The 13,381-nt window shown below is 43.2% G+C and overlaps 1 protein-coding gene across 1 annotated transcript in view; it reads left to right on the plus strand.

Moving 5' to 3' along the window:
- Positions 1-13,381, plus strand: part of fat2 (FAT atypical cadherin 2) — a 139,208-nt gene that overhangs the window by 14,303 nt on the left and 111,524 nt on the right. The window contains exons 2-3 of the mRNA XM_008306183.1: positions 2,767-6,033; positions 7,864-8,175. Coding sequence (XP_008304405.1) covers positions 2,775-6,033; positions 7,864-8,175 — 3,571 coding nt within the window. The 5' untranslated portion in view covers positions 2,767-2,774. The remainder of the gene's footprint in view (positions 1-2,766; positions 6,034-7,863; positions 8,176-13,381) is intronic.

Genomic DNA, 13,381 nt, shown 5'->3' on the forward strand with positions numbered 1-13,381 from the left:
GGATGGATGGATAGTGTCATAGTAATGGATAGGCACGGCATACTTCAAAGTGTGTGAAGCAGTTCAGCTCTCATATTGGTTCACAAACATCACCAAACATAACATCTTTTACACACTCAAATGTCCTTGAAAGTAAAACATTATGAGCTGAAGTTTAGTTTGTTGCTTCCAGCTGTTTGAGTTTTTTTCTCTGTTAAACACCTGCTGCCTCAGACAGTGGCAGGATCTATATGAGCATCTGCAACGGGAGAGTTTTGTTCCCATTTAGCCATGTGGGACAACTAACTTCCATAATTAGTTAGAATCATAAATTATCCTCAAACTGGATTGATCAGGATCTAGCAGCAGGTGTCTATAAAGGGTTTTATGTTTATCAGTGACTGACAACAACTGATTGTAATAATTCACTTTGTTGGACAGATGAATAAAATTCAATGACTAATTTCTGCATTGTTTATACTTGAGAACATTTTACCTCTGAAAAAGTTTGATTATAACTTGCTATTCAGCTGTATTGTGTGTCTTGGGTGGAGCTTCAGAGCTTAGATGGGCAACATGCTGTTACAAAATGTACACACTGTAGGAGACAATGGAATGCAAATGCCAAACATAACACTATAAATCAACCTATAACCTCTCCCTAGAATGCTTTTAGGGGCAACAAGTGCTTAAGTAAATGGATCAATGCAGCAAACCTACTGCAAAAAACGTTTAAAATTTGCAGCCGAAATTTACTCTGTTATGCAACTTGATGGAAGAAACACGGTTTCTCATGAACAAATTTAATATACAGGCCGTCATTTCGCCCAAAAAAACACGAAGATGTTCCCACTAAAATCCCAGAGTTGACTGAGTTACGCGAATAGTCTTATTATTTGCTGATACACCATGAAAAACACATTCTTTTTGTTGCAGTTTGGGTGAACTGACCCTTTTAGCAGAGCACGGCTCGCACAGAAACATTTCTGCTTTGAGAGTGGGAAATTAGACAGATTTGGTCTGTCCACACGGATAAGCATATTAAGGTGTTTTCTGAGGACGGGATCCCTCTAAAGCCTGTAATTATTACACTGGAGATTTCATACATCATTATAACAATCCTGTAGATCCATATCCTTGAGACAGAGATAAATGTGAAATTAAATGTGTAAGCACGCACTACAAACTACGAGGCAGACGGACTGCCAGATTGCAATCTGTGAAATATCTTAAGTATCTTAAAAAGAAAACCCCTTAGACCCTCGAGTGCCTCATCTTCAGGGTCCAAGCCTCGAAATAGATGCAAAGAAGAATGACAGCGCAGAAAGTCTGGCAAGATTACAGGATGCCTTAAATCTCTTTTGAAACCCAAACAGTGACCCTGACTGTTGTAATCTGATTATGTGTCACCAACTGAGTGGAGATAAAAACCCACATACCTGTCATCCTCCAGTGAAACCTCCAGCGCCAGTCTACCTGGAGACACACACCTGAATGTTGAGTATCGTATACCTGGGGAGAGCTGTTCTCACAAACCCATGTAAATTATGAGATAATTTGTGACACTGGTATTCATAGCTGTGTGGCACAATATAAAGGCCTCTTTTGTTTTGCCCTTTTTGTGCGTTCACATTTATTGAGGCACCCTGATATCAATGGCCTAACAATAGTGCCAAATTGTATAGATTTTCTTGTATAATGCTCTCTAAACATGCTTGTATTTGTCGAGGAGAGAAGGAGCGAGGAAGGGGGGGATGGGTGGGCGTGAGATCTTTTCATTGCTCTGATCTCGGGGAACGGCGTTTCTGCCCTCCAGATTGTTCTGTGTGGATTGCTTTTTGCGCTGGATGAGCTGTCAGAGAGGCAGTGAAGGGCAAAGTGTTCTGCCCCCCAGTTCTCTCAGCTGTCAGTTGTGCGTGTTGTGATATTTGAGCTGGCGTTGTGTGGTTGTGCGTCAGCTGGGCTCACCGATAACTTATGTATCTCTTGTGCACATTTGGGTTTTGCATCTAAGGGCATGAAGTGGACGTGCAAAGACCTCTGTTTTTGGGACAAATTTTAATAATGATCTGGATCTGACTTTGGGCCTTACGTTCTGCATATAGATTCATTTTCTATACTTAACCGCGACTGCTATTTAATATTTCATATTGCCATTTTGACCAGGTCTTCGAGCGAACAAGTATAAATTAAACATTTTGGTGACTAATGGTTTCAAGGACGTCTAACGTACATGCTACAATCACCAGACCCACAGTAGCCATTTGCACTCAGATTAGGACTGAATCAACCCTCTGTCATCTGCATGATGCCAACTCATCAGACTACAAATCCCTACTCATAGCTCTGCGATGACAAAGGCTTAGAAGTAATAATTTTGATGAGTACTTGCTGCAAGTATTCGGCTGCAAAGGAATAATTACGGGGATGCCACCTGTCTGAAGAGGCTCAGAGCTAATCTGCAGGTCCTGAAACAATGTGTTGTTTTACTTTTTTTTTTTTGTCAAGGCAAGTTGGGACAAGAGTTGGATACCTTGCCACTGCTTCCCCTCTGCTTTTCTGTCATTGTTTATTCTGTCTATATTGTATTCTTTGTGGAGCTGGAGCTTAGGGGACATGATTGGTCTGTTTAAAAAATAGTACAAGAGTTATAAGTGTGCTACGTGTTTTTCTGCACATTTACAAGACAAGAATGGAGGACTGTTTTTTCCTTAAAGCCTTTTTTTGTCCCTGATTTATAGTATACTACATGACATGTATTTGTCCCTTGTTCTTTCCATTTCACAGGTCTGTGGATGTTCATGGAGGTACTAAAGATGGCAGCTTCAGGAACAACGCTCCTTACTTTGGCCACAGTCCTCCTGCATGTGGCAAGGTGTCAAGGGACTATGGTTAAAGGAAAAGACAGCTCTCCGCTCAGGTTTACACACCATCTCTACAATGCCACTATCAACGAGAACTCTGCGCCTCGGATGTACGTTGAGACGCCTGTGAAGATGGGCATTGAAGTGACAGATCCGCTCTGGGACATCAAATATAATGTCGTCTCAGGAGACGAGGACGGCTTTTTCCAAGCAGAGGAAGTCAGAGTTGGGGATTTCTGTTTTCTTAGAATTAAAACACGCAGCAGTAACTCAGCTCTCCTCAACAGGGAGGTCAGAGACACTTACACCCTCACTGTGGAGGCGACAGAAAGCACTTTTGACTTCCAGACGAAGACGAAGGTGTTTGTCCAGGTGCTTGACACCAACGACTTGAAGCCCCTTTTCTACCCTGCCTCATACAACGTGGCCATCAGGGAGGACACTCCACTTAAGTCGAGTGTGGCCAGAGTTAGCGCTACAGATGCCGACATTGGGAGCAACGCTGAGTTTTATTACTCTTTCACCAGCAGAGCTCATCCTTTTGTCGTCGACCCCTTTACGGGCACAGTCAGCCTTGTCAGAAAGCTCAATCACACTCGAACGGAGAGATATGACCTTACCGTTTTAGCAGAGGACAGGACAAAAAAGATATCTGGTGTTCAGAAATTTGGTAACGTCGCCCGGGTCACAGTAAACATACAAAAGATGCCCATGGGGTCACCAATTATCACACCACTCCCAAAACCCACAGTCTCTACAGATGGCAAAGTAACTATCAGTGTTCACGTGGAAGCAGGCGTTAAGCCCGTGGAATCCCTTTATATTGCTGGAGGGGATCCCCACAAGTGTTTTGAGATAATCCCCTTAGGTGTGCAGGGCAGTGACTTCCAAGTGATCTCCACAAAGAGGATTATCTGGTCTCAAACTCCTTTTGGGCTGAATCTGTCCCTTCAAGCTAAAGACAGGAGCTCGCCAAGTCTACTCTCTCCTGTTACACAAGTTCACATTCCGGCCCATCATTACAGCCCTTTAGCGTTTCTGGAGGACACCTACATCGTCACGTTGAGTGAGTTTTCTCCCCCGAAAACTTACGTAGTTAAAGTTTCTGTTGCATCGGTTCCATATAATGTTACATTTAGCATCAAAAACAACCCAGACAGTGAGAATTTCAGGATAAATCCCAAAACTGGGATTATCATAACTACAGAGAAATTTGACTATGAGAGAAAAGACCGATATGAATTTGACGTACTGGCTAATTACGGTGAAGCTGAGACTCACATTGTGGTTGAGATAACAGATGAAAATGACAACAGCCCACAGTTCACACAAACATCCTATCAGGCCACACTGGATGAAAACACACCTGTTGGCAGCAGTGTTTTGAAAGTAGCCGCTTCAGACAGAGATAAAGGCAAAAACAGCTTTGTGACCTATGCTATTGCAAATTCAGGACCTGTTCCTTTTACGATAGATCCATTCACAGGTGTCATCTCAACCTCTGAACACTTGGACTATGAGCTGATGAAACGGCGGTACCACCTGCGAGTCTGGGCCTCGGACAGTGGCAGCCCCTTCAGTCAGGTCAGCGAATGCCCCGTGACGATTACCCTGAACAACATCAACGACAACATCCCTCTGTTTGAGAGGGTGGGCTGCAACGTCACCGTGCCTCCAGATGTACCCAAGGGACACACAGTTGCTGAGCTGTCAGCTATTGATTTAGATGAGCTGCAGCAGCTGAGGTATGTCATCGAGTCGGGGAATGAGCTCCAAGTGTTTGGTATTGATGCAGTTTCGGGGGCTGTCACTGTCAAACAACCAATTCCCCAGGGCACCGGGTCATTCACTTTGAGAGTTGTAGCCACAGATGGCAAGCATCACTCTGAAGCTTCAGTCGTCAGGATAACTGTCACCAACAAAGGTGATGATGCAACACTCCGCTGCCTGGAAACGGGCATATTCAAACAGCTGACTGACAAACTGATAGAGTCGATCAAGCCCATTTTAATCAATCAGGAGGAAGACACATTCTCAGATATCCACATCACCAACCGACACTCTCCCAAATTTGACACGAGCATTCCCAGTTCAATCGACCTCGCCGAAGATCACCCCTTAAATTCCTCCATTGTTCAGTTCAAGGCAACGGACAATGACTCAGGCTTTAATAGTAAGCTTGTGTATGCCATATCAAGCGGGAATGAGGACGGCTGTTTCTCCATTGACACTTTCTCCGGGGATCTTCAGTTGGTTTGCCATCTGGACAGAGAGAGTAAAGAGTTCTACATTTTGAACATCACTGTCTATGACTTAGGAATGCCGCAAACATCTGCGTGGAAATTTATTGCTGTCAATGTCCTGGACGTCAATGATAATCCTCCTGTTTTCGATCAGCCCAGGTATGTGATACGAGTGCCTGAAAACACAGAAGTGGATTCAGTTATTTTCACAGCTCGTGCAGTAGACTTGGACATGGATGCAAGCGGTACCGTCCAATACTCCTTGCTGACGCCTACGGACATGTTCAGTATTAATGAACAGACGGGAGAGGTGATGGTGACGGGGCAACTTGATCGAGAAGGTTTACCCAGGCACGACCTCCGGATCAAAGCAAGGGACCAGGCCAGACACGGCCCTCAGTTGTTCTCCACTATTGACCTAGTGGTGGTTTTGCAGGACATAAATGACAACCCACCCAAATTTGTACCAAAAGTATACAAAATAAGGGTTCCAGAAGATGTTCCTGTGGGTACCCTGCTCACCTGGGTGGAGAGCGTCGACTTAGATCTGGGCAGCGGGGGCCTCGTCACCTACAACCTCAAGAACACAGAGAGCGGGATCTTTCACCTCGACTCCTCTACGGGGGCCTTGACCCTCGAGAGGGAGCTGGACTTTGAGAGGCGGGCGTCTTACAACCTCACAGTCCGAGCCGTTGACCACGGCCTCCCTCGCTCCCTCTCGTCTTCCTGCTTTGTGGAGATCGAGGTTCGGGATGTCAACGAAAACCTCCACCGGCCAGTGTTCACGGAGTTTGTTTACGATGCCGCCGTGATGGAGGATGCAGCAGTGGGGACATCTGTGGTAGCACTTACAGCTTCTGACAAGGACCTAGGAAGAGATGGAATCGTCAGGTACCACATCCATGATGGCTCAGGCCTAGGAGTGTTCACTATTGATGAAGAAACAGGTATTTCTTTTTTTGCTTTTTACTAGAACTGGTGATTTTATTTGTATATGTTCTTTTCTATTTTTACATTCTAGGGTCTATAGTCTTTTAAAATAATAAATTGTAACTTGATCGGCCTGTTGTGGATGACTGAACAAGCTTGTTGAAGTTTAAAAAACAACAACAACAACAACAAAACAAGCCAATAGAAGGCTCAGTTGTTTTGCTGCTTCTGTGTTCATGATTTTCTGTCTTGCCAAGAGTTAAACGAGAAGCTTGAAATCACTCTCACATCTGGAATCAGCAACTGGTTACTTCAGTTCAGCCACAAATACTAGAAAATGAGGGGAACAAATAGTCTGGCTGTGTCCAAAGGTAACAAGATAAACCTATGTCTTCTTTGTTTAATCAATACAAAACCCACAGTGTAGAAGCTACAAATCACTTTTACGAGGGAGTTGTGTGCCAGATCGGTTACCCAACAATCAGTGGAGACTCGAGGGAGTTTCTTGTCGCGCCCGACATCATGTGATGTGATTGAAATTCCAATAGCAGCTAATATGTGGAGATTGTGGTGAGATTGTTTTGATAGATGTTTTGATGGTTAGAATCAGGTATCATCTTTAATAACCCTTTAAACCCCAAGGAGTTTTTATGCATCTTTTGCCCCTGTCATGTTACAAAAGTTTAATTTCTTTGGCTTTCAAAATTTTAATAAACCTGGGATTCATATTTTTATTTATTTATTTACTTAATCTTCATCGTGAAATAGTTTATTTTTGGGCAAATTCTTTAAAAGCAGCATGTAGAATGAAGCATTTTTTATGAAATATCACAATTTTAAGTTTAGATTTGATTACCTGTCCAGAAGAAACCAAAAGCCACACATGATTAGTTTAATCAAAACTTATTTCTGTTGTTGCAATTTCTGGTTGATCAATTTTATAATTTTGGCACTTAACAAAAATGAAAAAAGAACAAAACATGCCTTTCTAACCCATCAGAGGGTTTCGGGGCTCAGAAGGTGTCTAACCAATAAAATTTGAGCATAAATTCAGTTTTGCAAAGGAAAGTTTTTCATTTCCGGCTCTGTGGCATGCCCAGACCTCACTGTCACAAAAAATCTGTCCAGTAAGACATTTCCTCATGGAGCGTCCCAGAGGTTACAAGGTGACATGTGAATGGGCGTACAACACAGCATTTCCTCTGCAGGAGTTAAGGTCGTTTGATTATTTTTCCATCAGCATATCCTTTGCATAGGACGCCCTGTGACCACGCAGCATATCGTGGTGCATTCCATTAGCCTGCTGCTGCACTTAAGGCTCAGATAAAATCAGGGCAAATGGAGTTCTCTGTCATGATGGATGAAACTGTGATGAAATATATCTTCACTGTGTTGCTGCTTTTTAAGTTCTGCCTCTGGGTTTCCAAATTTAAACTCCTTCTGACAGCCAACTATGTGCAGAAAAGTCACTTTCCCCTGTCTTTAGGTTTGCCGCTGTACCACAGCTACCCAGTGGTGGCCTCTCGTATAATGTAAGTCAGTTTTGGCAACACAAATGTGTCATCCATGTTACTGAGCAGGGAATGCGAAATATTTTCTAAGCCCACCGTTTGGCTCCGATCCAGTCTTTTTAAAATGCAAACAGGCACCTTAAGCTAGATGAAAGTCAAGTTATGGTGATTGATATTTCCTCCAGGGTTGTTACAGTGATTAGAATAAAACTGATTATACTGATAGGTGTTAATTCCTGAGGCACAGCAGCAGGTTGGAAACATGCAAACGCCGCTGTGCAGTTCACAGGAGAAAACAAGGTTTAATCTAATTCACCCCTCTTTCATGTGTCTCAGGTGTGATTCGTACAACAGAGATGCTGGACCGTGAGATGGTGCCTCACTACTGGCTCTCTGTCTACGCCACCGATCTGGGGACCGAGCCTCTGATCTCCTGGACTCACGTCTTCCTGGAGGTCCTGGACGTTAATGACAATGCTCCTGAACTTTCCCAGCCGGTGTATTTTGCATCTGTCCAGGAGAACGTGGACAAGGTCAACTCTGTCATCCAGGTGTCGGCCACAGACGTGGACACGTCCTCGGAGGGGAAACTTTCCTTTGAGATGCTAGAATCACATCGAATGTACTTCGATGTAGATCCCAAGACAGGTAAATACACTTCTTTAAAAAAAAGATTGTGAATCAATTAAAGGAGCAAAAATGTTCACAAAGCGCTTGTGACAGACAAAGCAAAAGCAGGATACTCAGGACCCACACTGTAAGGCCAGACAGCAAAGCTAAATAATGGTGAAATTAAAATAGTTAAAAATTTGTAAAAGTTGTAAAAATACAAAATGCCAGTGATAATAAACACAAATGCAATAATAAAAGAAATTAAACCTTGATAAGCTATTTAAAAAAAATCACATAATGCAAGTCTATAAAAATGGGTTTTAGAAGTTATTTTAAAAAGTCACTGATTCTGCAGCCTTGTCTCCTCAGACAGGTTATTCCAAAGCTGAGGGCTCCTGACAAAGCATGGCTGCCTTTATATTTTTACCTCCAGAAGGGCCCCACCTAAAGATCTATTCCTTTGATGTAGCTTTGGACCAGATCCTGACGTGCTTTAAAAGTGATCAGTAAAATCTTAAAATCAATTCTAAAACAAAGAGGGAGCGAATGGAGAGAAGCCTGGTGATGTGAGGCAAGAGAGGGACCTTGTTTTGTTTGTTTGAATTGTTGTGGTATTCTCGAGAGATTCCTGCTTCCAGTGAAATGCTTTAGCATCTTGGGGCAGTTCTTGGCCATGCATGTTCCGTTCTAAACATGCACGTACTCATTTGGTAAAAATCTGTTTAAACTCATGAGCTGCACAAGAACTAAAACTCAGTGGTTGCCTACATCAGCGCTGCAGTCAGACAGCGTTTAATAGGTGAAGATGACATTAAAGTTGTAATTTGTAAATACATTCATGATCACTTTGTGTTAGTATTGTAGATGATTGAGATAACTAACATCAAATACTTTAAATAAGGACTGAACTATTGAAAAAAAAATCTAAATTAATGACATAGATCCGGTTACATTTTGGATTGAAATCCTCCGAGCAGCTTTACTCTGAAATATGCAGCTCTCAGCTCTGAAACACGTAATTGAAGCTTTTCGGGGGCTAACATACGGCCAGGAAGATATACAGCAACTCTGGGACGGTGAATGTAACTGGATCAGGTTGCACAGTGTCATCCTCCCATTTCACAAGCAGTATGAACAGAAATATATGCTGCACGCTCCCTTTTGATTGATTTACATCTTTATTCAAACTCCCCTTGTGATTATAAGACATCTGGGGGACCTCTCTTCTTTCTCTTTCGCAAATTGTTTCGACATATCTGCGTATGTCGCCATGGCCCCGTGGCAGATTTACATTTTGATTCACGGGTATTACTGCAGCAGTAAAGCCTTACAGCATGTTATTTCCCACAAGGGGAGTTGTTGAAAAAAAGAAAAAAAAAAGGAAGGTGTATATCTGCTAATGCACTGTTGCAAGTCTGAGCAGCAAAGTGATGCAGAACCTAGGCGTGTTGCAGAGAGGGCAGAGCTGAAAATACAACCTAATAATAAGAGACTCTATTAGAGGTCACTCACAAACTCGCTCATGTGTAATCTGAACAAAAAAAACCCAAAACAACTTTACACTGCAGAGAAAAAAAGAAAATGCCTGGAACCCCCTCAGGTATCGGTGTGTTCTTCGTTGACAGTTGCAACTGAATCACCCGGCGAGGACTTTGATGTTCAAGTAAATGAGCGCAGCATTAGCTCTGACGCTACAAGCCACTGCAAGTCCTGTCCTCTTCTTCTAATCTCCTGTAGTGTTTGTCCACACCCTAAGGCCAGTGTACTGAAGGATTACAGGGCGAGGGGAAGAGTTGTGTTAATAGAGAGACGTCATACAAAGCAAGGCAGGGCAGGAGGTGTTGAAACAGCCGGAGAGTGTCGAATTAAAACAAGCTTTTTTTTTTTGTGTAAATGCAGGTGTATTTGGTATTCATTTACTCATACACACAAGCACAGGATGAAATGTGTTTTGGCTGAAAAGAGGTTATTGTATCCCGTCTGTCCTTTTTTGTGTTCGGAGGATTTCCTAATGTCAAGTCTTGGCTGTGGTCGGAGGGCATTTCAGTGTAGTCGACCTAATTTTATGTGAAAAAGCTCCTGAACTTTACTCTTTATTCCTGACTTGGATCCCCGTTAGCTTCCAGAGGTTCGTCCTCCATAGATCCACATTCAGTAGGAATAGAACAGAAGTCAGTTTATGTAACTGGTGGAACTGGAAAAGACAAAAGTAACCGCACGCACATCCTGACTGCTTTCACAAAAAAAGGAACGCAAACACTGAAAATGTCAAAAAAACAGAAGAAAGAAACAGGAAAAATGTGATTTAAACAATACTGTGTCCTATAAAATTAGCTAAATGTTCACAAACTCAGGAACAGAGACTGTATTACCAAAAGTATGTGGACATCTCTGTCTGCTCTGGGGCTGGATTTTCATGATTCATGCTAAAATCATTCAAATCTGAAGAAGTTCTCACCTGAACCCACCTGAATCAAACACGATAGTGGGTCGACATTTTAAATTTTTAAATTCTCATAGTTTTTTATAGCATTTTTAAGCCCTTGTAACTGTGTTCGTGAAGGTGATAGGAGACAGGGGATGAAATGTAATGACACACAACAGTTTTAACATGACAACAGCGTCCCCGTCACACGGAGCCTGAAGCCCATTCTCCATTTGTGGATTAACGTTTTAGCTGGATTAGATTGATAGCTGATGAATTGGCCTGATCCCAGACTTCTCACTTCTTTGAAATAATCGTTGCACTGCTTGTCACAACGACATATGTTTATTCATGTAAACAAGATTAGATGACAGCATCGTTTCAGGCACAACTTCTTAAGGGAGGAACCGGTTGCAGGAACCTGGTCTATGATGACATTCCACAAACAATTATGAACGAAACAGAGGAATTACATCATAAAACCTGCGATACAATACCTGTGACACAAAAAGGAGAAATGTGCAATCAGCTGACTTTACTAGAAGTTGAAAAGTAAAAGTGTGGTGCTTGCTCTGACTCTTACTGGCGATGGAGGGATTGTTTTGGTGGAACTTGTGCATGCGGGGAGGTGACTGCTGTCCTTAAAATGGCACATTTAGTGTTAAAAGAAACGAGCAGGGATGCCTCATCTGCAAGACTTATTTAAGGATGTAGTTTACACGGCAACACGCGGATTGCAGAAGGGGAGGAAAACAGCTGCATCAGAATGCATGGCTACTGGCAGGCTTATACCCAATTCATCATCTTGGATGACTGAAGCCAGCGAGTTTAATCAAATTCTCATAAGTTTTGCGTATTTGTGAAAGCAGTAGCAACAACTCCTGGATCAGCCAGTCGATCTTGAATGTTTTGTACACTGAATGGTTCCATCCGTCCATCCATCCATTATCTATACACCGCTTAATCCTCACTAGGGTCGTGGGGGGCTGGAGTCTATCCCAGCCGACTCAGGGTGAAGGCAGGAGACACCCTGGACAGGTCACCAGTCTATCACAGGGCTACACTTAGAGACAGACAACCAAGCACACTCACATTCACAACTACGGACAATTTAGAATCACCAATTAACCTCAACATGTTTTTGGACTGTGTGGGAGGAAGCCGGAGAACCCGGAAAGAACCCACACTGCACGGGGAGAACATGGAGACTCCACGCAGAAAGATCCCGGTGCCCCCACTGAATGGTTCCCAGGTCCTTAAATAAATAGCTTTACCAGTTTACTGTGGAAGAACTCGACTGGCCTCCACAGAGCCCTGACCTCAACCCCATCCAACACCTCTGGGATGAGCTTCAACTGTGACAGAAAGACAGACCTTCTCACCCGACATCAGTGCTCCCTAATGCTTCAGGGGCCGAATCCTTTGGGCCGTGCAGGAGCGGAGGCTGTTGTAGCAGCAGCACGGTGATTGCCCACGGTTTCTGGATGACATGTTCAGCAATCACATATGAGTGTAATACTAATCATCCACATGCTTTAGGTCAAGTAGTTTAAATCCAAATGGGATTTTCACTCAAGGAGCAAAAACCATCGCGGAGACATTCGCTCTGACCTTTTACTTGAAGGCAACAGTAGTAAGCTGCCATGGAAAATCATGTGGCGACAAAGAATTCAAGAAATAACTGGGAGTAGCGTTCACTGATTTAATAAATGCGTGTGCAGGGAGGGAGATTGTTTCACCTTGAACAACATAAATGTGCTGCTGAAACCACGTCTTTGTAACAAGACCCACCTTGTCTTATTTTCAGAAACGAACTGGCTATTACTAATGTACGAGGTGACTGGTATAGACACCTCTCATGCCGTGACAGGGTGAGAATGAGTCACAACCGTACGATGGTTTCTTCCTGTTCTCCTGAAGCATGGATGCTCTTTATGCTGCAGCAGCGCCTTCTGTCTGATTCAACCCAGAACAATTAGCTGATGAAGTTTCAGCGGGACAGGATTTTGTGCTTAGCAAAGAAAACATTCAAATTCAATCCCGTCCAGTCTGTTTCCATTAAGCCGCTGCGACTATAGAAAACAAGTGTGGTTTGGTTATGTAAGTCGAACGCCGGTTTCATGATGTGTTTCACATGCACAGAAAAAAGAAAAAGTTGTTTGTTGACAAGGCCAGGCAAGTTAGGAATGCGCCTAATTCATCAGTATTTTGCAACAGCGAATTCCTCAACAATTTTGATGCCGAGATTTAAGATCCTCAAACTGATACGATGCGGTGAATTCAGCTGTTTGGTTTTCTTTGTGATTTGTCTGATTTACATTTTCTATAAATTAAGGAGGGTTGTTATTAAAGCATGAATGGGATGACCTCTGCTTCCTTGTTGTCAGCAAACCCCCTAAAAGCAGTGATTCTGCTTCACTGTTAAACGCTTCAGTAGGCTGCACTTTTTCACCAACGTGTTGTTTTCATTACCACAGACACTCGCAAGTGTTTGTGAATCCACAGCTGGAAACAGTCCCCCAGATGTGTGTCGTTTGCCTCCTGTTTGAGCAACATGTCCTGATAACTGCAGTAGCCACCTCCGTTAGGAAACTTGAGCCTTTTTAAAAAAAGAAAACCAGAGATTCGTGAGCCGTTTTTAACAATTTATGCTTCCTCTAGGGCCGGATGTTCATGAGGTTGAGTGCCACAGGCCAGTTAGGGAAGTCATTTTACAGGGAGGCAGTTTGAGGGTGGGCGGCACGATGGGGCAGTGGTAAGCACTGTCGCATCACAGCTTGAAGGTCCTGAGTTCAAATCTCCTTCTGAGCGGAGTCT

Source organism: Stegastes partitus, unplaced genomic scaffold (genome assembly GCF_000690725.1).
Source record: "Stegastes partitus isolate 25-593 unplaced genomic scaffold, Stegastes_partitus-1.0.2 Scaffold45, whole genome shotgun sequence".
Classification (NCBI taxonomy): domain Eukaryota; kingdom Metazoa; phylum Chordata; class Actinopteri; family Pomacentridae; genus Stegastes; species Stegastes partitus.